At 54.1% G+C, this 24,599-nt stretch overlaps 2 protein-coding genes and 1 long non-coding RNA gene across 4 annotated transcripts in view; 2 read left to right on the top strand and 1 right to left on the bottom strand.

The window, feature by feature from the left end:
* Positions 1–15,030, top strand: part of C3 (complement C3) — a 32,749-nt gene extending 17,719 nt beyond the window's left edge. Inside the window, exons 22-41 of the mRNA XM_032308284.1 lie at positions 1,624–1,690; positions 1,798–1,884; positions 2,508–2,711; positions 3,378–3,453; positions 3,729–3,888; positions 4,750–4,848; positions 7,746–7,902; positions 9,395–9,558; positions 10,464–10,622; positions 10,769–10,828; positions 10,952–11,042; positions 11,164–11,215; positions 12,664–12,751; positions 12,854–12,940; positions 13,521–13,626; positions 13,850–13,939; positions 14,103–14,183; positions 14,437–14,520; positions 14,616–14,751; positions 14,842–15,030. Coding sequence (XP_032164175.1) covers positions 1,624–1,690; positions 1,798–1,884; positions 2,508–2,711; positions 3,378–3,453; positions 3,729–3,888; positions 4,750–4,848; positions 7,746–7,902; positions 9,395–9,558; positions 10,464–10,622; positions 10,769–10,828; positions 10,952–11,042; positions 11,164–11,215; positions 12,664–12,751; positions 12,854–12,940; positions 13,521–13,626; positions 13,850–13,939; positions 14,103–14,183; positions 14,437–14,520; positions 14,616–14,751; positions 14,842–14,983 — 2,190 coding nt within the window. The 3' untranslated portion in view covers positions 14,984–15,030. The remainder of the gene's footprint in view (positions 1–1,623; positions 1,691–1,797; positions 1,885–2,507; positions 2,712–3,377; positions 3,454–3,728; positions 3,889–4,749; positions 4,849–7,745; positions 7,903–9,394; positions 9,559–10,463; positions 10,623–10,768; positions 10,829–10,951; positions 11,043–11,163; positions 11,216–12,663; positions 12,752–12,853; positions 12,941–13,520; positions 13,627–13,849; positions 13,940–14,102; positions 14,184–14,436; positions 14,521–14,615; positions 14,752–14,841) is intronic.
* A 186-nt stretch (positions 15,031–15,216) lies between these two features.
* LOC116570787 lies at positions 15,217–19,436 on the bottom strand. Its single transcript, XR_004277567.1, has 3 exons — positions 19,356–19,436; positions 19,176–19,282; positions 15,217–15,660 (listed from the first exon to the last, which is right to left on the bottom strand). It is a non-coding gene; the product is annotated as an uncharacterized LOC116570787 (long non-coding RNA).
* Positions 19,437–19,512: 76 nt separating this feature from the next.
* On the top strand, positions 19,513–23,442 carry TNFSF14 (TNF superfamily member 14). Of its 2 annotated transcripts, XM_032308300.1 has the most exons (4): positions 19,513–19,857; positions 21,323–21,359; positions 21,638–21,679; positions 22,319–23,442. In XM_032308300.1, the coding sequence occupies exons 1-4, from the start codon at positions 19,639–19,641 to the stop codon at positions 22,744–22,746; spliced, it is 726 nt and encodes a 241-aa protein (XP_032164191.1). In that variant the 5' UTR covers positions 19,513–19,638; the 3' UTR covers positions 22,747–23,442. The 2 variants fall into 2 exon arrangements, with proteins under 2 accessions (XP_032164191.1, XP_032164194.1); XM_032308303.1 differs by lacking the exon at positions 21,638–21,679.
* Positions 23,443–24,599: the final 1,157 nt, after the last annotated feature.

Below are 24,599 nucleotides of genomic sequence, written 5' to 3'. Positions count from 1 at the left end.
ATTTATACCCAAACCAGAATTTATTATAATTTTCCTTTCCCAACTTTAATGGATCCAAATTCATATTTTTTTTTAAAGATTTTATTTATTTGAGAGAGAGACAGTGAGAGAGAGAGCATGAGCGAGGAGAAGGTCAGAGGGAGAAGCAGACTCCCCATGCAGCTGGGAGCCCGATGTGGGACTCGATCCCGGGACTCCGGGATCATGACCTGAGCCGAAGGCAGTCGTCCAACCAACTGAGCCACCCAGGTGTCCCAAATTCATATTTTTTTTAAGATTTTATTTTTAAATGATCTCTACACCCAACATGGGACTCGAACTTACAAGCCTGAGATCAAGAGTCATACATCCTACCCACCCAGCCAGCCAGGGGCACCTAAACTCATTTTTTTTTTTCAACTACTTTAATGTTCTGGAATATAATTAACCATTAAAGCATACATAAAAATATAAATCTAGGAGCACTTTTTTAAAGTTCTCTCTCTTCCTTTTTTTTTTTAGTAGTCTCTACACCCATTGTTGGGCTGAAACTCACAACCCCTAGATCAAGAGTCACTCGCTCTTCCAACTGAGCCAGCCAGGCGCCCCCTATGGGCACATTTCTTATTATCCCTCTGGCCTGGGGCCCCAGTTCAGTGTGACACCGATGGGATGAAAACCTAGGAGGGTGCTTAGGGCATGCATGGTCCAACGCCCGAGAGCTAGTGTGCCCACAACTTCCCAATTCTGCACACTCGGGTGCTGGTAGCTGGAAGGCAGCTATGACACGGAAATTAGCAGAGCTAAAAGATGGATCTTTTCTTCCCGGGGAGTTGGGTGTCAGACATTTACCAGCTTGCCACTGGAAGAGACTCAGTCTCCAAAGGAAAATTCAGGCATTAATATCAGCCTAAAGGAGACTGTGTTCGGGAAAGGCATTAACAGCTACAGTCCACTGTGGAAGTCTTTCTGTAGACACAGGAAAGCATCCGTTGGGACTCTGACACTAAGACAGCCCCTATTTTAACTGAGCACGTATTGCATGCCAGACATTGTGCTGAGTACCTTAGGCACATTCTTTAGTTCTAGAGACGTTTGCAAGGCACGGAGTTAAAAACACAGACTTTCTTGGGTCATTTAGCCTGACTACCTCCCCTGCCATCCCCTCCCCCGCAAAAATACCAGACTTCCCTGTTCAAAACCCAGCTCTCTTCTACCAGCTGTGTGACATTGGACCAGTGACTTCACCTTTCTGTGTTTCCCACCTCTGAGATGGGAGTTGTACTAACAGTACTCAACCCACGGGGTTTGTTGCAAAGGTAAAAGGTTAACCCCAGAGAGTAAAGAAAGCTCCTTAGCACAGAGGAAGCTTTCAAAGGGGTTTGTTACTTTGTTAGCAAGGTTATTAATTCCCAGGATGACCATATGAAGAAGATGTTTGCATTGCTTCCTCTTTCAAAGGGAGGAAGCCAAGCACAGAGAAGTTAAGGAATTGACTCCCGGTCACACAGCTAGGACAGGTGATTCCGTTGTGCCTGTGCTCCAGTAATCCCCAGAAGGACAGTGTCTTTGCTGACCAGTTCTGTCTCTGTTCCTTTATTCACCTGACCTCTCCCCGCCATCTCCCATCCCAACATGGTTCAGCCGGAAGGAGTCAGAGTCAACCAGACTGTGGCTGTTCACACACTGAATCCAGAAGAGAAAGGAAAAGGTGAGTCAGCCACAGCAGAGGGTTTGAGGCCCGGGTGGTGACGGAGGGCGTGGTGGCCTGGGGGGAGACAGCTGCCGGTGGCATCCTTCTCACCTCTTCCACGGCAGGGGGAGAGCAGAAAGTGGAAATCCGTGCGGCAGACCTCAGCGACCAAGTCCCAGACACAGATTTGGAGACCAGGATCCTCCTGCAAGGTGAGCCGCCACTGACTGGCCCTGACCCCGGGGGGCACAACCCTGGAGAAGGGAACACAGTCCCACCTAATTCTGGGGCTATTTATGACTATGCTTCCCCTCTCCGCTTCCACTAGGACAGCGGGCCACCTCCTTGATGGGTTTGGTAGAAGACCCCAGGCGGTATTTAGTTCAGCAAACAGCTTTTGCAGATAAAGAAATTTAAATGAGAAACAGTATAGTTCAAAGGCAGGAAATTTTGGAACTTAAATGCCTGGGATGGAGGAGTTTCGCAAGAAGGGAAAAGAAGTCGCTGGAAAGGCATCTTGCAAGCAGTGAGGTTTGGGGTAGAGACGCTTGGTTTCCTCATCTGCGAAAGAGGTAAATAACGGTACCTCTATCAAAGGGGCCTTGAGAGGATTAAATGAGATACTAGAGAGGTTCTCTAGAACGGCGCTTGGCAAACAGCACGAAGCACGATTGCTCCTGGAATTAGTTTTCCACTGGTGTAACCAGAGGACTCAGGGCCCAGAGTTCTCCTATGAAGCACAAGCCTGTTTGGAGCCTGGGATCACGGGTCACAGCCCTAACCCTCCTCACCCTGCCCCCTGGTGCTCGAGCGCGGTCCTCCCACCCGGCTGCAGGGACCCCGGTGGCTCAGATGACAGAGGACGCCATCGATGGGAGCCGTCTGCAGCACCTCATCGTGACCCCGTCGGGCTGTGGGGAGCAAAACATGATCGGCATGACGCCCACCGTCATCGCGGTGCATTACCTGGACCAGACGGAGCAGTGGGAGAAGTTCGGCCTGGAGAAGCGGCAGGACGCCTTGGAAATCATCAAGAAGGGTGAGCCCGCGGGGCGCCTGGGTGGCTCCGTGGGTTAAGCCTGTGCCTTCAGCTCAGGTCATGATCCCGGTCCTGGGATGGAGCCCCCGCATCAGGCTCTCTGCTCAGCGGGGAGCCTGCTCCCCCCACCCTCTGTCTCTCTGCCTCCTTGTGATCTCTCTGTCAAATATATAAATAAAAATCTTTAAAAAAAAAAAAAAGAAGAAGAAGAAGAAGGGTGAGCCCACGTTGGAGACCCGCCCCCCCTTCAGCCCCCTTCCCAAGATGTATCCTCCCTGAGACCCGGCCCCCCATCGAGGCCCCGCCCCTCCTCGAAGCCCCTCTCCGATCTGGACCCCTTCTTCTCAAAGACCTCCCAGTGGACCTTTCCCCTCTCTGAGACCCTGGGCCCCTCTGCGACCTAGGGAGCTCCCTCTCTCCCTGAAGCCCCTTGAGACCGTTCTCCTCTCGGAAGCCCTCTCGCCTGAGAACCTCCTCCTCATTTTCTCTCGGATCGCAGCGCCCTCACCTCTGCCTCCCCCCCAGACTTCCCTGCTCCTGGCTGAGCCCCCTCTTTCCTCTCGGATCCCCTGTCCTCTAAGTCCCTCCCCTTGCTGACATACCCATGCCGGGCACCGCCCCCACTCAGCCCCTGCTCCTAGGCTGACTCTTCTCGCTTCCCTGCAGGGTACACCCAGCAGCTGGCCTTCAGACAAGGCAACTCGGCCTTCGCGGCCTTCAAGGACCGGGCGTCCAGCACCTGGCAAGTCATCCTCATACCCCACAGAGCGGGGCGGCCTGGTGTGGTCCCGGGGAGCCTCGTCCACACAGCCCCGTGCCCAGCTCTAGAGCTTCAGCGCGTAGAGGCACGTGGCTTGCGGTCATCAAGCGCCTCCCACAGCTAGGCTGGGTCTGCACTTAGAAGGGAGAAGCGGGGCCAGCCCGGCCAGGCCCTGCCCCTCTCTGCTCACTGGTGTGCTGAAATGGCAGTCTCTGGATCCCGGAGGCGACTGCCTCACGCTCGGTGCCTGCCTTCAGGTTGACGGCCTACGTGGTCAAGGTCTTCTCTTTGGCCACCGACCTCATCGCCATCGATTCCCAGGTCCTCTGTGGGGCAGTCAAATGGCTGATCATGGAGAAGCAGAAGCCCGACGGGATCTTCAACGAGGATGGGCCAGTGATTCACCAAGAGATGATTGTAAGAGGCAGGAGTTCAGGGCAGGCTGGGGAAGGGGCGCCCGGAAGTCCCAGGATACATAGGAGAAAACACTGCCCCTTGGCCTGGAGTGTCGCTCTTCCAGTGCAAAGACCAGAGGCCTTCAGAGTCCAGGGCAAAACCAAAGTCCTTCTCTCTTCACTCTGCCAGCAGCAGTAGCATTGCTGCAAACTTGTTAGTAATGCATGGCCTCAGGCTGGACCCTAGGTGCATGGAATCGGAAACTTTAGGGAGACGGCCTAGGAATCAGTTTCGACAAACCCTACCCCACCCCACCTGCATGATGCTGATGCATGCATAAGTTAGAGAGTCACTGCCTTAGCCTGAACTTTCAGGTGTCCAGTCTCACAGCTGTCCTCCTACCCCTATCCATACTCCATCTGTACTGCTGGGGTCCTTGCTCTCTCCTGCCACAGGGCCTTTGCACATGCTGTTCCCACTGCCTGGCATGCTAACTCCATCATCCCCCAGCAACATCTTTCCTGATCTCCCCAACTGAGTCACACTCCCATTGTCCACTCTCACTCCCACACCCACTTCTCCTGCACGGCACTCATCAGTCTGTAATGATATATCTTTCGGTGAACTGGTTGGTTCATGTCTGTCTCCCCTACCATACGGAAAGCTCCATGAGGGTTGGGCTAGTGTCTGGTTCTTTCCCACCATCTTATTCACAGCACCAGTTACATGGGCTGAGTGAATGAACACTGAAGAGAGTGGCCTCCTAAGGAGACGCTGAGGAGAGGTTCAGCTCCGCCTTGACCTACTCACCCGGCAAGGGGATTGGTCACCAAATGGGAACACACTGGTGACCCTATCCTTGTTTCCTGCTTCCTATTCTAGGGTGGCTTCCGGGATTCTAAGGAGAAGGACGTGTCCCTCACAGCCTTTGTCCTCATTGCACTGAAAGAGGCTGAAGATATTTGCCAAGGACAGGTCAACGTAAGTGTCTGCCCTGCTCCCCTCCCCCACCCAGGGCACATCCACCGTGGAGGTGAGGTGTTACATTTGGGTGAGTCTGTCCTCCCCAGTGCAATAACAACCACCACGGTGGCCATAATAACACCCAGCATTTGGGGGTCATTAACTAGGATGCTCATCTAAGATCTTCCCGTGGTTAAGTCCTGTAATCCTTGTAAGAGCCCAAGAGGTCGGCTACTCTTCTTATCCCCAGTTTACAGAAGAGAAAACTGAGACCCAAAGAGATCAAAGAGCAGGTCCTTTCTCCCTGCTTTACCATTTTCAGAGAGTTTTCACCAATGTCAACCAAAGCCCCCTCAAGCCCACTTTCCACGTCACCCCCGCCAGATCAGTGCCTTGTATCCTTGCTGCTTCCCTAAAGAAAACTCACAACAGAGAGCTAAGAAAACATCAAGACTATTTTTCTTAGTCTGAGAGATCTTTTTAGGAAATTTCTTTTCCTTTCTATTTTTTTTTTTAAAGATTTATTTACTTGAGAGAGAGAACATGGGGGAGAGAGGGAGAGGGAGAGAACCTCAAGCAGGCTCCCTGCTAAGCACAGAGCCCCTATGCAAGGCTCCATCTCAGGACCCTGAGATCTGACCTGAGCCGAAATCCAGAGTCAGGTGTTTGACTGAGCTATCCAGGTGCCTGTCTTTTAGGAAATTTTCAAAGGAACCATGATCCTTAAAGGGAAATGATTAAAAATGTTGTCTTACGGCTATTTCCTTTTCCTCTGGTTTTGGCTTTGAAGCAGAGAAACTTAGAAAGATTGGCTTCTGAGAGTCTTTGTAATTGCTCTATTTGCTTTGTCCTGGGTTTTTAAGAGTAGCATGTTTGACCTTTAGCTTACCAAGTCCAGAAGCCCAGGATCTCAGGTCAGCCAGCTGCTCCCTTAGTTGGAACCCAGAAAAGAGAGGGAGCCGGGATGGGAGGGGGGTAATCTTTAGTGCCCAAGAGGAACCCAGGCCCTTCTGTGCCAAATAATTCCTTTTTCTCTGCCACCTACCCAGCTGGGCAGAATGTGGCTGGCTGCCTTCTTTGGGGGAATAGCCTAACCAAGGCTATCAGATCCCCGGGGAATGGTGTTTTTTTTTTTTTTAAGAGTTTATTTATTTAGTTAATAGAGAGAGAGTGAGCACAAGTAGGGGGAGCAGCAGGCAGAGGGAGAGGGAGAAGCAGGCTCCCTGCTGAGCAGGGAGTCCCATGGGGGCTCCATTCCAGGACTCTGGGATCATGACCTGAGCCAGAAGGCAGAGGCTTAATGACTGAGCCAACCAGGAGCCCCCCAGGGACTGGTTCTGATTGGCTCCCTCATGCTCATGTGATCACAGCTGGGCCAATCAGCTGAGGCCAGAAGTAGGTCTTACTGGCAAATATGGCTGCTTCCATTGTGGCACATAAATGAAAGAAAAGTTCCTACAAAAGTCGGAAGTAGATGAAGGAGAGGTAGCTGGGCAGGCAAAAGGGTTATTTTCTACTACAACACAGCAATATTTGGCCTCCCTGCTCAGCGGGAGCCTGCTTCTCCCACTCCCTCTCCCTCTGCGCCTGTGCTCTCTCTCTCTCTCTCTCACTCGCTCTCTCAAATAAATAAATAAAATCTTTTTAAAAAATAAGTCATAGAAGTTTACATTTAAGTAAATTAGACGATGCATTAAACATTAAAAAACAGGTAAAAAAAAAACACTCAAAACTCATCACTTCCCAATTATTCACTTTCATCATTATCCTTGGTACACCCATCCATCTCGAGGTTCTTTGCACACGTATATGGTGGAAATACTATCAGACGCTGTGCTACTGCCCACCTCTTCCCAACTCTGCGTTCACTGCCTCCACATCTGTAGTTTGAAATTGGCCACGGTTGTATTTACACCCTGAAAATCCGCAAACACTACAGATCGAGTCTTCCTCTACCCCTCCTCTCTCTGGGTCTCAGTATTCTCATCTGTGCAGTAAGAATGATGATAAAAATAGACTGGCATACATTTGCGACCCCGTGGGTGGAACTAGAGGGTATTATGCTGAGCGAAATAAGTCAATCAGAGAAAGACAATTATCATATGATCTCCCTGATATGAGGAAGTTGAGAGGCAACGTGGGGAGGATGGGGGGGTAGGAAAGGAATAAATGAAACAAGATGGGATCAGGAGGGAGACAAACCATAAGAGACTCTTAATCTCACAAAACAAACAGGGTTGTGGGGGTGGGGGTGGAGGTAGGGAAGGGGGTGGGGTTATAGGCATTGGGGAAGGTATGTGCTACGGTGAGTGCTGTGAAGTGTGTAAACCTGGCGATTCACAAACCTGTACCCCTGGGGCTAATAATACATTATATGTTAATTTTAAAAATTAGAAATAAATAGGCTGGCATATATAGTAAGTGTTAGCTAGGAAGCTGATGATGAGACAGGAGGAACTCCCAGCAGGATGCTGAATCATTCACACTAGCTCACAAGTGCCTATCTGAGACATCTCTTCTCCACTCCATGTTCAGGCATGTCATGGTGGTAGCTTGAAACTGACCACAGTGGGAGTATTTCCCTTACAGTAACTGGAGATCTGTAAACTAGCCACCCTCCTCCCCTACACCCAAACACACACTGGAGGCCTTAAGCAGCTACCGGGACACTGCTGGTTATATAAACTGTCCCTGGCAACTTTTAGGTATTCAACAACAAGGCAGCTCATGGTGACTAAAATGTCTGGAAAACCCAGTGGGGGTGTGGGAGAGGGAAGATCAATCCAAGACAGATGTGTCCCAAGGACAGAAACCATCCTGGTACCCAAGAAGTGGTGCCTTTGTGATCCTTACCAGCTAGCTCTCTGTGGCAGTAATGTCCAACTTACCAAAGTACTCGATCCTCTTTCTTATAGAGCCTGCCGGGCAGCATCAATAAGGCAGGACAGTATCTTGAAGCCCACTACGAGAACCTGCAGAGATCCTATTCTGTGGCCATTGCTGGCTATGCCCTCGCCCAGATAGGCAAGCTGGAGGGAAACCTCCTCAGAAAATTCCTGAGGACAGCCAAAGGTGAGGGGCAGCCTAACGAGGTAAAAGAGGAATGCATGGCTGGGGTTGGGGGAGGCCATCTTGAACTGGCATGCGGGGTGCTAAGCTGTGCTGCGATGGGCAGATTCAAGGTGAGCTGGAGTGGATGGTGCTAAGCCATGCTGGGTGGGTGGCTCTGAGGTGTGCAGAGTTCTCATTGTAAGCTCCACGAGAAGGTCCGTGGCCTTCTTCATTCAACAAGTGTGTATTGAGCACTTGCTGTGACCCAGGAGCAAGGACGTGGGCTCTGACATCAGACAGACCCCAATTCAGATCCCACTCTGCCATGTTCTCACTGTGTGACTTTGTACAAGTCACTGAACCTCTCTGGTCCTCATCTTAAGATGATATTTACATCGTAGGTGGTTGTGAAGATTGAACAAGTAATGCAGGTAGAAGGTCTAGCACCCCATAAGGGCTCTGTCACTCCTGTTGTCCTAACATTAACATTATCTCAAGGGTCTTTGGGATTAGACAAGATAATGCCATGGGCAATTTATCACAGTGCCTGGCACCTAGTGAGCACTTAATCATTGGTTCCAGTGATGATCTGTACCAGGTTTGCCCTGATTGATGGAACATAGTCAAGAAACATGATGTAACATATACCGAAGTGGTTTAACACAATAGAAGTTTGTTGTTCATGGATGGATCTCCTCCATACACTAATGCCCAGATCCCAGCCTCTATCTATTCATGGCTCTGCCACTCCAGGTCCTTGGAACCCACTCCATCCAAGTAGAAGGAGAAAGAGTCAGGAGGATTATGCAAAGGACATAGACCAGGCATGGAAGGGGTCCCTGTCACTGCCAGTGCCCATTCCATTGTCCAGAGCTCCATCATATGGACATACCTGCCTGCAAAGATATGTGGGAGATGTAGTCCAACTGTGTGCCCAGGAAGAGGAGAGAACGGTTCTTCATAACAATCTCTGCCATAACTACTTTCTTAGGCACCTGGGACATCACAGTGAATACAGTATAGCCCCTGCCATCATGGCCCCACACTCCAGTTGAGGAAAGATGTGAGTTAATAGATTGCTATGGAGCATGATAATGCTGGAACAAGAGAGTGTAGGATGTTTTGAGAGACAGAAGGAAAGACAGGGGTCTGTCACCCAGTCTTGGGGTACCACTGAAGTCAAATTGTGCAGGATGAGATTAACAGGAGTTAAGTGGAGAAGAGGTTCTCCAAGTAGAGGGAACAGAATATCAAAAGACTGAGAGGGAATAATGCGAATGGACAGTTTAGGGAATCTCCTATAGCTCAGTGGGGGTACAGTTGAGAATTCAAGTGGAAGAGTAAAGGTTCATGAGAGAAGAGAATGAGGCAGGAGCCAGCAGGTTGAGCGCCTTGCATATAAGGATACTTGAACACCAAGAAGTCTAGGGGTTGTGGTCTTCTGAGCTTTCTCTGAGCCATCTCCAGGCTGGACAGAGCAGTGAGCATGGGGCGGTGGGGGCTCTCTCCACAGACAGGGAACGCTGGGAGGAGCCTAACCAGAAGCTCTATAGTGTGGAAGCCACATCCTATGCCCTCTTGGCCCTGCTGCTGCTCAAAGACTTTGACTCTGCACCTCCTGTCGTGCGCTGGCTCAATGAGCAGAGATACTACGGAGGTGGCTATGGCTCCACCCAGGCAAGTGACCCCATATCCCCCAGGCACCTGCATGCCTACTTCCTCTGGCCTCCCACTGGCCTCCAAGAGAAGACATTGAGACTGAGGGGAAGTCCTTCTTTCCCACAAGCCAGAGGGGCTGGAGTGGATTTGAGAGATCAGGCTTTTTCAGTCGTGAACCCACCTATGGGATCTAGACTACATTCTGAATGCCCCAAGCTGTGTTCTGAGCCTCCAGGTATCTAGACCAGGTTTTCAGCTCCACCCGACTCCCTGTTAGCTCATCTTCCTGTGGGTTCTAGACCAGGTCCTCAGCTCCACCCGACTCCATGTTAGCTCGTCTTCCTGTGGGTTCTAGACCAGGTCCTCAGCTCCACCCGACTCCATGTTAGCGCATCTTCCTGTGGGTTCTAGACCAGGTCCTCAGCTCCACCAGACCCCCAGCCTTTCTCTCCCTGGTGGGTTCTAGGCCATGGTTTCAAAAACCTCAGACTCCGGTTTGACCGCCTTTCTTTCTGGCAAGCTGTCAGTCATACTCTCAGTATCCCTTTTGGATTCTAGGTCATATGGTCAGTGACCCCAGGCTTCAACTTCATTCTTTTTTCACAAGTGGGTTCTAAACACATTTTCATTTGGCTCCAAACTCTTACCTTAGACTCTCCTCTGGATGAGTCTGGGTCACATTCTCGGTATTGCTACAGCCTCAGTCTTATGCCTGCAATTTCTGGTGAATACAAGACTTGTTGTCGGTGTCTCCAAGTTCTGGTCTAAGCCTCTATCCCTTGGAGAATGTGGAGCATGTCCTCAGTGTCTAACAACCCCCAACCTCATCTTTACCTTCTCTGGGGGTGGGGGTGGCATCCTAGGCTACAGTCTTAGCGCCTTCTCCCTCTGATCTGAGTCTCTTCCTCTCTCTTGGGTTCTAGGCCACCTTCATGGTATTCCAAGCCTTGGCCCAATACCAGAAGGATGTCCCTCGCCACAAGGACTTGAACCTGGAGGTGTCCATCAAACTTCCCAGCCGAAACAGTGAGATCAAGCACCTCATCCTCTGGGAGTCTGCTAGCCTCCTGCGGTCAGAAGAGGTACAGTGGCCGAACCAAACCCTCCCTGCTATCACCCTGCACACCAGCCAGGGTTTGCCAGAGGCAGGAGGGAGAGCAGATGGTTACTATACCCAAAGGAAGGCTTCGTTCCCGACCTCCTGTCTTCTTTCTCCCCACTCCTGCAGACCAAGAAAAATGAGAATTTCGAAGTGATAGCTAAAGGAAAAGGAGAAGGCACCTTGTCGGTAAGACACAGGAACACACATCCACTTGGCCCGCCACTTTCTCTCAACCCCTCTGCCCCAGAGGGACCCTCTCCTTCTCAACTCAGGTGGGCTGACACTTCATTGCCCGCACTATTCCACCAGGTGGTGACAATGTACTATGCCAAGCCCAAAAGCCAAGTCTCCTGCAAGAACTTTGACCTCAGGGTTAACATTCAACGAGTCCCTGATGATGGTAAATGGAGTAAAGCCCCTACCTGTTATCCTTCCCTTAACCCCATTCTAATGACTGCCCCCACTCCTGAATCGGGACCCAAGGACCCCCCCTCCCATTTTTCTGTCTTCTGTGTTCCTAGGCAAGAAGCCTCAGGATGCCAAGAGCACCATGCGTCTTAACATCTGTACCAGGTAAGTGACGATAGCTCACTGGGGGGTCATCTTGACCATTCCTCTGTTCATAACAAGACTTCTCACGAATAATATCTGCGGTACCTAATCCTTTCCAAGAGCACATTGTGCATCTGGTATTGTGTGAAGTCCCCCAAGGAGGTAGATGCCACGGACACAGCCCTCACTGCCCTCAGCAGTCCGAGACTAGCCGTGGCCACAGAGGCGAGACGGTGCAAGCAATCCCAACAATCAATGGGGGAAGTTACAGTTGTTCCATGACCTTGAAAGTGTTTTATCACAACATCGAAAACTCTCATACTGCCGGTTTTAAAGATACAGAGAAACGAAAATGACAGCAAGACGAGAATTTGTTTAGGATGCTGTAAATGAAAACATCAGAACATTGTGATGGAAGTGATTTTTTTTTCTCCTTCGTAAAACACTTATCAAAACAACTGTGGTTGGAAAGCACCTCCTTCCTCCTCTTTGTGTAATTTAGGTTATGGATAAAGCAGGCATCCTTCCTATGAAGTTGTGAATTGTCATGTTCCCTTCTAAGTTAGGTCAACTTCCAACACTTAATCCTTGCAGTGGCCAGTGTCACGAGATACCCAAGAGTTATGGCTGCGTCTCCGCCAGTGTTGCTTCCTCTGGGACAGCTGCACCTTTGGTCCCAGCCATTCTTCTCACTTGTGTTGATGGGCTCGTGTTCCCCCAGGTTCCTCCCACTGCATAGCCGGCCCCTCAAATTGCAGCAGGGGGGACATTCCCGCAGCCTGCTGTTTTTTCTCTAGCTCCGTTTGTGTGCTATTCAAATTTTACCTCCAGCAGTACCCGTCTTTAAGCAGTCTTCATTTCTCTGCCGTGCTTTTATCTTTCTTGGCTAGTTCCCTCTTTCAATAACTCATTTTCCCAAAACGTCAGGTGGGTTGATAAAGAATTAACACAATCACAGGCCACGCTATCAGTGCATGAACTGACTAATGGCGGCTCAGTGAGTTGGCACCGATGGACTTGAAAGAAGTGGTGTGATTGGTCAGTGACTGTGATGAGCATCTGTTATTTGCAAAGCGATTGGTGGACTGGAAAGCTAGAAACAAGATTTGTACTTTATGCAGTTGTGATTACTGTACTTGGTGTTACTGATCTAGACCATGGTAACATTTTCTTGTCTTTATTTTCTAGAAGAACTGAGGCATGGAGAGGGCAAGGGACTCATCAGAGGTCATATAGAGCTGGGATTTGAACCCATGCAATGGGGCTCTAGAGCCTGAGCTCTTAGTCTCCTTGACCATCATACTGCCTTTCCCTTAGTCCCTTTGGGAAATGTTTCCTAAAATCTAATATTGCTCTGTGCTGCTATGTGGGAACTAGGAACCTCTGATCAGACCCCCCCTTGTCCAGGAACTGACCCCCAGGGCTGACCCCACCCTGGGACCTGACTGTCCTCTCTCTGCCCCAATCAGGTACCTGGGATCAACGGATGCTGCCATGTCGATCCTGGATATATCCATGATGACTGGCTTTTCTCCTGACATTGATGACCTCAATAGTGTATGAAGGGCTTGTGGGTTTGGGGGCTGGGATCAGTGGGAAGAATTCTGGGGTCTGGAAGAAGACTAAGGAGGATTTTCACAAGTTCTACTCTTCCCCCAGTTGAGCGGTATCGAGAAATACTTCTCTAAATATGAGCTGGACAATAAGCTGTCTAATAAGAACACCCTCATCCTCTACCTGGACAAGGTAAAGCCTCCAGTGGGTACCTGACCTCTAGCTGGCTGTCCTTCCTCTGGGTCAGGCCAGGCCCAGGCTAGGGGAGATGGGGTCCCTACTGCTGGGTGGTAGAGAAAGGGGCATGTGGAAAAAGGTGGTCAACCCAGGAGAGGGAGAAGAAGGCTCCCCGCTGGGCTGGGAGCCCAGTGCAGGACTCAAACTCAGGACCCTGAGATCATGACCCGAGCCGAAGGCAGACATTTAACCAAACAGAGCCACCCAGGTGTCCCAGCAACTTTTAAATAACTATACAGTATCGTTAAGCACGGGATGTTTTTATGGGCATAGATGGCAGTCCGTTGGCCAGAACTCAACCACATGGCCACTCTTGGGAAGGAAGGAGGCTGATGAGTGCAGTCTAGTGGCGAGCCTTGGAGAACCAGAACATGAATTTTTTGAAGTCTGCTAAACCTTTTGGCAGAGCTTCCTCTGCTTCCTTCCACCCTCCCCACCCGTATCCCGCCTTCATCCTTCATTTTCTCCAAGCCCCAGTGCCCGTGCTGGACTCCCCTCCGAGTCATCCCACTGACCGGCCTCCTCTTCCCCACAGATCCCGCATGAGCAGGAGCACTGTATATCCTTCCGGGTGCACCAGTACTTCAGTGTGGGGCTGATCCAGCCTGGGTCCGTCAAGGTCTACTCCTATTACAACCTGGGTGAGCAGCTGACCTGGGACCTGGGGCTTGAGGGTCCCAGGGATCTGAAAGGTGGGGGCTGCTGAGGGTCCCAGGGTTGGAGACGTATACCATCTCCAGGTCCGAGGGGCCCCAGCACTGGGGACCTGCCATCTCCAGGTCTGAGGGACTGGAATCCAAGCCTCCCGGCTCTCTGGGCTGGAGGCCCGAGCCCTCTGACCCTCCCGCACCACTATGCCCACAGATGAGAACTGTGTCCAGTTCTACCACCCGGAGAAAGACGACGGCCTACTGAGCAAACTCTGCCACCAGGACTTGTGTCGCTGTGCTGAGGGTGAGCACAGGGGGTTGGAGAAGGGGTGACCACACCCCCTGGATCCTCCGTCCTTGGGGGGGCGGGGGGGGGGGGGATCGCACTCAGAGGAACGGGCCCAGGAGTGGTGGGTCCTGGATGAGACGTAGGGTACAGCCGCGCCCCCCACTCATCCACCCCGCAGAGAACTGCTTCATGCACCAGGCAGACAAGGTCACTGAGGAGTACCGGCTGGACAAGGCCTGCGAGCCGGGCGTGGACTACGGTAAGCGGGTTTCCGCACGCGTGAGTGCGTGTGAGCAGCAGTGTCTGTGGCTGTGGTTGTGCAGGGACTGTAGTCCTAGGTGGCTGCGTATAGGATCGTGTGTGGCGGATGGGCTGGGCGGGGGCAGGGACTGTTGCAGGATGGGCTGGGATCCTGCCTGGATCTGCTTGGGCGGGAGTTGGGGGGGAGGCCATGTGCGCAGGTGCGCTTGTGGGCGAGGGTGACCCCCACGCCCCCACCCCCTCCCCCGCAGTGTACAAGACCAGACTCGTCAGAAAGGAGCCCTCGGACGCCTTTGACGACTACATCATGGTCATCGACCAGATCATCAAATCAGGTCAGCCCTGCGCTCCGCCCTCTGCCGCACAGTCCCGCCCCCTCCTCCCAGTTTCCTCCCGCTGCGGCGCTCAGCTCCCACTGCCTGCCCTCCAGGCACTGACGAGGTGCGGGTTAACGAAGAACGCAAGTTCATCAGCCACATCAAGTGCAGAGAAGCCTTGAAGCTGAAGGAGGGGAAGCGCTACCTCATGTGGGGCGTTTCCTCCGACCTGTGGGGACAGAAACCCAAGTGAGTGCCAGCCCGGGGCCTGCCCAGGGTCGCCCCGCCCTCCCAGCCCCGCCCTGCCCCTGACCTGTCCTGCCTCCCCTCCCCCACCAGCATCAGGTACATCATCGGCAAAGACACGTGGGTCGAGCTGTGGCCCGAGGCTGAAGAATGCCAGGACGAGGAGAACGAGAAGCAGTGCAAAGAGTTGGCCAACTTCGCGGAGGACATGATCGTCTACGGCTGTCCCAACTGACCCCTCCCCGCGTCCCCACAATAAAGCTGCGGTCACTGCCGCGTGTCTCCCCGTGTGGGAAGGTCTTTGACAGGGAAAGAGGCAGCTGCAATCCCCCGCTCCCTCACCAGCATCTCCCCTGGGCTCCATCCTGAAGCCGCACCGGGCTCCTGCCTGCGCGCCCCCTGCGGGGTGCCCCCCCCCCCGCCGCAGGGTGCCCTCCCTCCCCCCCCCCGCCCCGCAGGGTGCCCTCCCCCCTCCCCAGGGAGCCTGCGCCTGCCCGCCTGGCCTGCCCCTCAGCCCAGCCTTCCCACCTGCGTTCTTACCTGCCCCTGCCGGCACCCTCACCTGCGTTCCTACCACCGATATTGTCATCTGAACCTTGACCTGTGGTCCCACCTACGCCCCGATAGTATCCACCTACATTCCGGGCACTCCCGCCTGGCCCACGCCGACATCTCCCGCCCCAGGCTTGCCTGTATCTTTACCGACTCTCTGACCCACACGCTCCGCGAGCTTCCTTTCCACCTGCCTCCCCACCCGCTTTCTCACCTGGTCTCACCTGCAGCTCAAGGGTCAACCCCGTTTGCTCCCTCGCGGGCATTCGGTGTGGGGCAGTGGTGCCCAGGAGGGGGCGGTAGGGGGCAGGCCGGCCGACATTTCCACGGGAGCTCAGGGTGAGTGAGCAAGGGAGCCAGCTGAGAAGGAAGGTCTGAGTCAGCGGTCAAAGGCGCAGAGTGCGGGGGCATTGTGGTCACAGCACCCCAGAGCTGTGTGGAGGGCAGCAGCCACAGGCAAATGGGCTCACTGGCCGCCGAGGGGAAGTGGGGTCCTAGATGCCTCTTCTGGTTAATTCCACCGCTAGGACTCTTGAGGGAGGGATCCATTCACCGGAAAAGCCCTGAGCTTTGCAGTCGCCCCTTCTCAGCACCTTTTCCCTAAGACCCCCCAGGTCCTGTAAACCCCACCTCCTGATTCCAAGACTATGGGGGAAATAGATTCACAGCCAGAGTCCCCCTCCCCTCCAGACCCGGATTGGCAGGGACCTCTGTCAAGGGGAGACTCCAAAATCCTCATCACTCACTAAGTGTCCCAGCCAACCTGCCCACCCAGCTTGATGTCTTTCTTCTCATTTCTTTGCTTGCTGATTTCCCCTTTCTTCTGCCCTGGGATTCCTTTTCTTCCTTTCTTTTAGCACATGGGGTGTTGTTTTGTTGGAGCACCTGTGGTCCCCCAGGATGGACAGGAGACGGGGTCTTTGAAACTGACATTCTAAGGACAGCATGGAGTTGATTTCAGACAGTGAGGATGTCCGAAGAGGAAAGGAGAAAAGGGCAATGTGAGAACACTTGCCTATCGTGGGGCCACCAGTAGAGTCCTTAGATCCAATAACAGTCATTTTCTGGGTCAACCTAGCCATGTGTCAAACTTGTGTCAACCTAGTCAAACACCAGCGTAAATGTTGCTAGGTAGGTATTTTTTAGATGTGAGTCACACCTATAGTCAATTGACTTGCAGGCCACACTTGACAATGTGGGTGGGCCTCATCCAATCAGTTGAAGGGCAGAAGAGGGGAAAAGATAAGGTTTCCAGAGGAAGAAGGAATTCAACATAGTGGCATCGAAATTCTGCCTGAGTTTCTGGCCTTTCGACTCTAAACTGTAGCATCAACTCTTAACTGAATCTTCAGCCTGCTGGCCTCTCCTGTGGATTTTGGATTTGCTACATCCCAAAATCACATGAGTCAAATTCCTAGGGTTCCTGGCTGGCTCAGTCAGTAGAGCATGCGACTGTTGATCTCAGGGTCATGAGTTCAAACCCTACGTTGGGTGTGGAGCCTACTTCAAAACAAAACAAAACAAGAACCAATTCCTTAAAATAAATTGTGTGTGTGTGTGTGTGTGTGTGTGTGTGTAGAGAGATGATGATGATAGATAGATAGAGGCTAGAAAGAAGAAAGAAAGAAAAGAAAAAGAAAGAAGGAAGGAAGAAAGGAGAAAGAAAAAAAGAAAGAAAAGAAAAAAGAAAAGAGATGAGGCAGCTGGGTGGATCCGACTCTTGATTTTGGCTCAGGCCATGATGTCAGGGTCATGAGATCAAGCCCCATGTGGGGTTCCACGCTCAGAGCAGAGTCGGCTTGGGATTCTCTCTACGACAGCACAGACCATGGGAGGTGGTGAGATGCTGGCCGTCGGTCAGGGAGGTGGACACTGGGAGCAGAGTGGGGAGCAGACAGAGGGGCTCCCCCTGGCTGGGCACCTGTGGCTTGCTACAGTGCTCTCTCTGGAGGGTTGCTCCTGGGCAGACAGAGGGAATGGCTGCATTTAGCCCATAGGATGTAATTGGTTAACCCCCTGGTTGCACAGTGGGAAGCCATGGCAAGATTTTAAGCAGGGGAGAGATGAAGACTGGCATATGTGCTTAAAAAGTTGATGAAGGGGCGCCTGGGTGGCTCAGTCATTCAGAGGCTGCCTTTGGCTCAGGTCATGATCCCAGGACCCCCAGGATCGAGTCCCGCGTCCGGGCTCCCTGTTCCACGGGGAGCCTGCTTCTCCCTCTCCCACTCCCCCTGCTTGTGTTCCCTCTCTCTGTGTCAAATAAATAAATAAAAATCTTTTTTTAAAAAAAGCCAATGGAAGCCGTTCCATTCCAGGCTATAACTGAAAGACCTAGAACCGGTGCCCAGACAAATACGTGGGCACACGTGCTCCTGGCAGAGCTTGGCACCGTAGCCGAAGGGTGGGAACAACAGAAACATCCCTCAGGGCGTGAGCAGACAAGCGAAAGGTGATGTGTCGATGAACTCGAACACTCCTCAGCCCTGAAACAGAAGGGAGCGCTGGCACGCACCGCGACGCGGTTGGAACTTGAAAACAGGACATCCAGTGAGAGAAGCCAGACGCAAAAGACCATACATTGCCTGTTTCTGCTTTTATGAACTCTCTGGGATGTCCTGAACAGGTGACTCCGTAGAGCAGGAAAGCGGACTAGCGGTTGCCTGAGGCTGGGGGGGCCCCGGGGGTCGGGGTCGGGGTCGGGAGTGGCCTCTTTATGGGAAGGGGCTCACCTTCCCAGGCACTGAAGACATCTGGGAAGGAGATAGAGTCGCCTGACATCGTAAATATCCTAAATGCCATTGAGCTGCTCGCTTCAAAATGGTTAGTTTTATGTTATGTGAATTTCGCCTCCATAAAATGAAATTAAATTAAAAATAAAATAAAATAGGGGTACCTGGGTAGCTCAGTTTGTTAAAGCCTCTGCTTTCGGCTCAGGTCATGATCCCAGGGTCCTGGGATCGAGCCCCGCATCGGGCTCTCTGCTCAGCGGGGAGCCTGCTTCCTCCTCTCTCTCTCTCTGCCTGCCTCTCTGCCCACTTGTGACCTCTGTCAAATAAATAAATAAAATCTTTAAAAAAAATAAAATAAAATAGACAAGCTCACACTAGGTAGAGGGCATAAGATGAATTACGAGATGGCAAGAGGGAAAGAGAGTGTCGAGCCACAAACCACTAGGAGTCCGAGCCAGAACCGGCAGGTTGGGCTGCTGTAACAAGACCCCTACGCTGGGGGAGGCCGTGGGGGGCGGGGGGGGGGGGGAACCTTAAACAACAGACATTTATTTCTCAGCGTTCTGGAAGCTGGAGGTCTGAGAGGCAGGTGCCAGCGTGGTCGGGCTCTGGTCAGGGCTCTCTTCCCAGCTTGCAGACCCAAAGAGAGAGCAGATCTCCCAGGAGGGCACTCATCCCATTCCGGAGGACTCCACGTTCATGACCTAGTCCCCTCCCCCAAGACCCCACCGCCCGATACTGTCACTTTGAGGATCAGGACTTCAGCAGAGGACTGGGGTAGGGACACAAGCAGTTCACAGCACTGGGGCGAGGTGGGAACCGTGGGTGTACCCAGGGGGCGGGGGGAACTTGGGTGGAGGTCTGCCTTGGAGACGGAGTCACCGGGGCTTTGCTGAAAGGTGGGATGTGAGAGATGAGAAAAGATGGGGCTCCACAGGCTACTTCAGGGCGCCCCCCAGGACAACTCCCAGACCAATCGTTCCACCACCTGACTGTGAGTTCCCATTAAAACTTGCATGCACACACATGTGCACACACACGCGCACACACATGTGCACACACACACGCGCACACACAGAAACCACTCTCGTATTTCCCGCCGCTCTTACCACCCTCTAACACACTGTAGCGTGTCTTCTTATTGACCAGGCTCGTTGTTTCTCGCCCCACTGGAGAAGACCAGGGACTTTGGTCTCTCTTATTCACGGCTGTGCCCTCCAACCTAGAACAGTGCCCGGCACACGGGAGACGATCTAGAAATATTTGGTAACAGAGTCAAGGAGGCAGCCGCAGGGAAAAGCTGGGGCCTCCCCGCTCGGTCCCTACCTGAGTCACATCTTCAGATGCCCCTGGAAAGTGTGAGAGGCCACATGAGTGAGAGTGAGACAGGGCCAGCCTGGGGGTGGGGGGACAGGAAGAAGAGGAGGGCCAGTGGGGAAAGGGGAGGGGCTGAACCCCTGCTCTAAAGGCGGCCCTGGGACCCACGGGTGCCTGTCTGCAGTGTGCAAAGCCCAGGAGGCTTGGGCAATTGTGGTTTCCTCCCTGCCCTCGGGGACGCCGCCGTGCTAGCCCAGCCCCCCGCGTGTCTCAGGACCTCATCCGCTCAGGCATGGAGGAGACAGTTGTGCGACCTTCGGTGTTCACGGTGGACGGACAGACCGACATCCCATTCAGGAGGCTGGGGCACAGGCGTCGGAGACGGCCCTGCAGCGCAGCCCAGCTGGGCCTGGGCCTCCTGCTGCTGCTGCTGGCCGCGGGGCTGGCCGTCCAGGGCTGGTTCCTGCTTCAGCTGCACTGGCGCATGGGGGCGGTGGTCACACCCCTGCTGGTGAGTGGGGGCCTTGGGGCTCGTGGCCGGGGACGCGGTGCCTGTGTCACTGGGCATCTCTCTGTGCGTGCATGTGCAGAACAGGAGACAGGCCAAGGGCAGCCCAAGGCAAGTCAATTTGTCTCTCTGAAACTCAGTTTCCTCATCTGTAAAATGGGTGTGGTAATAAGAGTGCTCGGCTCCCAGGGAACGAAAGGGGATACTGTGTGTGTGGTGCCAGGGGCAAGTGTTCAATCCATCAAAACAGGTGTTTTTAAAAATCAAGACATAAATGCATTCTGCCCGTTCAGGGGTACAGCCTGTTGATCTGAGGCATTTATTTTGTGATATGATCGCTTGTGGTGGGAGCAAACCCAACTTTGGTGTGCTGTGATGATCACTTTTTCTAGTGGTGGCCCCCCCATAAAATCAGTCTCTTAAAGCAGGTTTTATGTCCTTTTTATTTTTTTAAGATTTTTTTTTTTTTAATCTGACACACAGAGAGAGAAATCACAAGTAGGCATAGAGGCAGGCAGAGAGAGGGAGAAGCAGGCTCCCAGCTGAGCAGAGAGCCTGATGAGGGGCTCAATCCGAGGACCCTGAGATCATGACCTGAGCCGAAGGCAGAGGCTTTAACCCACTGAGGCACTCAGGCTCCCCAGGTTTTATATTCTTAATAGAGTCCTGTGGTCTGTAACCCCCGGCACTGGCACTCTGACATTGTTGATTACGACCAGCCATGCCCGGGTCCCCACTGTGGGGACCGTCACCAACCCGTTCGGTCTGGGTCTGTGAGAATCTCCCTCTGCATCAGTTTTCCCTTGACTGCGGATGTATCTGTCTGTGTCTCCGTGTCCCACGCCACGGCCACATGACCTCGCTTTCGTGTCCTGTGTCGCCGGGTCACTTCTCCTTGGGCCTGGATCTGAGGGCCACACGCGCACGTCCTTCACGTGACTCCACGTTGCCGTCCGGCATCCGTCCGCGTGCCCGCGTGTCCACTTGCTGGCCTGTCTGTGGCTCACGCCTTGGCGTGGCGCACAGACCCGCGTGGACCCATCAACCACACACCCGTGTATCTGAGCCCACGTGTCCACGTGTGCCTTGTCAGTGTGTCACGCAAGTGTCCAGGTCTGTGCCCTACACCCCGTGTCCGTACCCACTCGTTGGCACCGATGTCCGCGTGTCTTGCCGTCCAGACTGATGTATCCATCATAGGACTTACTGAATTAACCCTTACATAGTGCTTCCTACGTGCTGGGTGCTGGCCCACACTTTCCACCCGTGAAGTCACTGACTCCTAGAGAGGTACCATCCCTATGTCTATTTGCAGAGGGGAAACTGAGGCTGCCGGGTGGGGCGGGGCTGTGCACGTGGGCCTGGGTGGTGTCTGCACCCGTGGTCTGCATGTGTCTCACAGTCATGAGTCAGGATGCCAGTGCGTGGGCCCCTCAGGCCCTCACCCTGGGCTCCTCTGCCTTTTCAGGACGGAGATGCGAAATCCTGGAAGCAGGTGATACAAGGTGAGTCAGGGTCCCGGGCCCCAGGGAGGCCGGGCAGGCTGGTTCCCACGCTGTCCCCGCCCCCTCAGCCCATTGCCCAATGTGATTTACACAACTGGTCAGAGCCCAGCAGGTGCCCCTCCTCCAGGCCAGAGAAGGAGAAGTCTGGGCCACTCCGGAAAGGGTGGGGTTGACACCAGGAGGTAGACTCCATGACCCCTGGGGGGGGGGGGCGCGGGGAGCAGCCAACCCTCCCACTCCACTCCAGTCGCTGCTCAGCCCTCCCCCTCTCTCTCCAGAGCGGAGGTCCTACCAGACCAACCCAGCCGCACACCTTACAGGTGAGGGGGACCCCGGGTGCTGGCATGGGGAGGGGGGCAGGGTGTCCTGGGGAGACCAGACAGACCGCCAGCTTGTCGGAGCGCTCAGCCGCCCACGCGTGCCATCACTCTTCGTTCCCAGCATAGCCCAGACCACAGGCACCGCCCGTGTACTTCTCTCATTTAAGGAATAAGCCCCTTACCCGGTGCTCACGGTGTCGCCCGTGCGGTAACGGCCTCTGGCCGTGTTCATTCACTGCACCCTGAGGAGGCACGGCTCATAGCTCCCGCTCCCTGAGCAAGAGACTGAGGACGTGGAGATGAGCCTCCTGGACCAGACTGCGCGCCGTCCATCTCCCCTGCCTTTGTTCTGCCACTCCCAAGTGTTCATGCTTTTGGCCAGTCACTTAATTGCGCCATGCCTCAGTTTCCCCACCTGCAGGGGGGGGGGGCGGTTAAAACGAGTTAGGACAGAAAAGAAGCAAGTGACTTGGCCTCTGGGTGCCTCCATTCCCCGCCCCCTGCAAAGTGAGGGTAAAGATGACCTAATACGTCTAAAGTTCTCAAACAGCCTAAAATGGAAAGGGGAGGGTAGGTCGTCAGGCTCTCTCACCCAGAGACCGGCACGTGCTGACCGGCCCCCTCTCTCTCCATCCCCAGGAGCCAACTCCAGCCTGACGGGCAGCGGGGGCCCGCTGCTCTGGGAGACGAAGCTGGGCTTGGCCTTCTTGAGGGGCCTCGGCTACCGCGAGGGCTCCCTGGTCATCGCCCGGGCCGGCTACTACTACGTCTACTCCAAGGTGCAGCTGGGAGGCGTGGGCTGCCCGCCGGGGCCGAGCGGCAGCCTGCTCATCACCCACGGCCTCTACAAGCGCACGCCCCGCTACCCCGAGGAGCTGGAGCTGCTGGTCAGCCGGCGGTCCCCCTGCGCGCGGGGAGCCAGCTCCCGCGTGTGGTGGGACAGCAGCTTCCTGGGGGGCGTGGTGCACCTGGACGCCGGTGAGGAGGTGGTGGTCCGCGTGCCCCAGGAGCGCCTGGTCCGACTCCGCGACGGCACCCGCTCCTACTTCGGGGCTTTCATGGTGTGAAGGAAGGACTGACCGCAGATCACGGGGGTCGGACAGGCAGCGGAACCTCAGAGATGCTCTGGGGAGCCCCAAACTCAGCAAGCAAAGTGCTCGGCGGCCACCTCCAGGGGCCGAGGACCCAGCCACCCCCGAAGGCTGAAGACCCAGCGAGCAACAAAGGAAACCCTGCGGACCCTGCCACAGGCGGTCCTGAAGACAAAGCCCCCGGGGACTCGGGGGTCTGGAGGCCCCCAATGAGGGGATAGCTAATCTGCCTGATATTCAGGAAGAAGGGGCGAGGGGTGGGTATTTATGTTTTTGATTCAGAGAAGAGTGGGACTTGGGGGTCCCGGGACTTGGCTGAAGACAGGAAGCCTCACTCTCATGCGCGTGGGCGGCTGGGGGGGAGAAAGTCATCATCAAGACTCCTCCGTGTGGACAGCCCAGCCCAGGCCCACCCGCGGCCACAGTCCCACATTCAAGTTCCGCCCGCAGCCGCGTGGCCCCCCTTCTCCTGGCCGTGTGAGGTTGTTCTCAGAGACTCTGCACAGCCCGTGTGCCGCGTGCCGGTAATTGTGTGACAGCCGGCTCTCCCGGGAGGGAAGAGACTTGGTAGTATCTGCGATTTCCTTCGTGTTGTTAACTCCCATGGCGGCTGGTTTTCTGCCACCAAGGCATCACCTAGGGGCCAGCTCCCAACTCTGTCGCATTCCGGTCCCACTACCTGGCCCCTGGAAGGCACCTGGAAAAGGCTTGCAGAGAGAAAGCAGGGAAAGGAAGGAAGAAGGAAACGGGGAGGGCCCTGGAGAGAGCGAGAATGCAGACCCACCTAGGGTGTCGCGGAGAATCACACAGCCCCACAATCGCTTTCACAACTGCACTCATACACACAAAGCATCGCATTCTCGCACAACTGCACACATGTCATAGCATCACAAACACTCCGTCACGGACATTATGTGAGAACCACATGTGAACGGTCATACCCAAGTCATCATCACAACCACAGTCACCCACAGGGGCCGTACAGTCACACCAAGTGTGACACATGAGATGCCATGATCATCACACTGGACTTCCTCGTGCTGTGTCATGGTCACAGCCATCACACACACAACATCACACACACACACACACACACACACACGCATGCAGCCTAAGGTTCCTCCCACCCGAGACGGATACATCCTGGGATGAGGACCAGACTCTGTCTGAAGCCCTGGGCTCCCTGACCACGGATCTTGGAAATAAATAGTAAATGTTGCACCTGGGTCTGTCTATTCTCAGGGAAAGGGTGGCTCGCAGAGGCACAGGGGTAGATGCAATCACCCGTGGAAGTCACTTTACAACTTTACAGATCAGAAAACTGAACCCGGTTGGCCCAACTCCATGTAGGAAGCTCAGAGGCGGGGTGGGGGGGTGGTAGAGGGGGGGTGGCGGGAGGGAGTCCAGAGATGTCACGCCCAGGTCTGCCTCCCCCTCGAGTCTCCCATTCCTGAGCAAGTGGAGGCTCCCTCCTGCCAGGCACCCCTATGGCAGGCATCGGGGACAGAGTGGTGGTCTAGCCAGCCAGCTGGAATCTTGGAGCAAGTGGGAGCATGGGGGGTGTATGGGGGGAGGGGCAGGTAATGAGACCCATACAAATCAGATGGTCTGTATAAATGAGCAGGTATCCCGGTGTGGCCAAAGGGAGGGGCTGGTGCCCAGGACCCAAAGATAAGGGCTCAGTCCCCAGAAGTGGATGGATTATTGTTATTATTGTCGATACTGTTCTCACATTGCCCGGCACCGGGGGGGGGGGGGGGGGGGGGGGAAGGAAACATGCTTTGCAATCAGGTGGTCCTGCTTTCCAGTTTCCCTCTGCCACTTGCTGC

This window comes from Mustela erminea, chromosome 1 (assembly GCF_009829155.1).
Source record: "Mustela erminea isolate mMusErm1 chromosome 1, mMusErm1.Pri, whole genome shotgun sequence".
In the NCBI taxonomy this organism is placed as follows: domain Eukaryota; kingdom Metazoa; phylum Chordata; class Mammalia; order Carnivora; family Mustelidae; genus Mustela; species Mustela erminea.
Note: the sequence above shows the minus strand (reverse complement) of the source record. Positions and strands in the feature narration are given on the sequence as shown.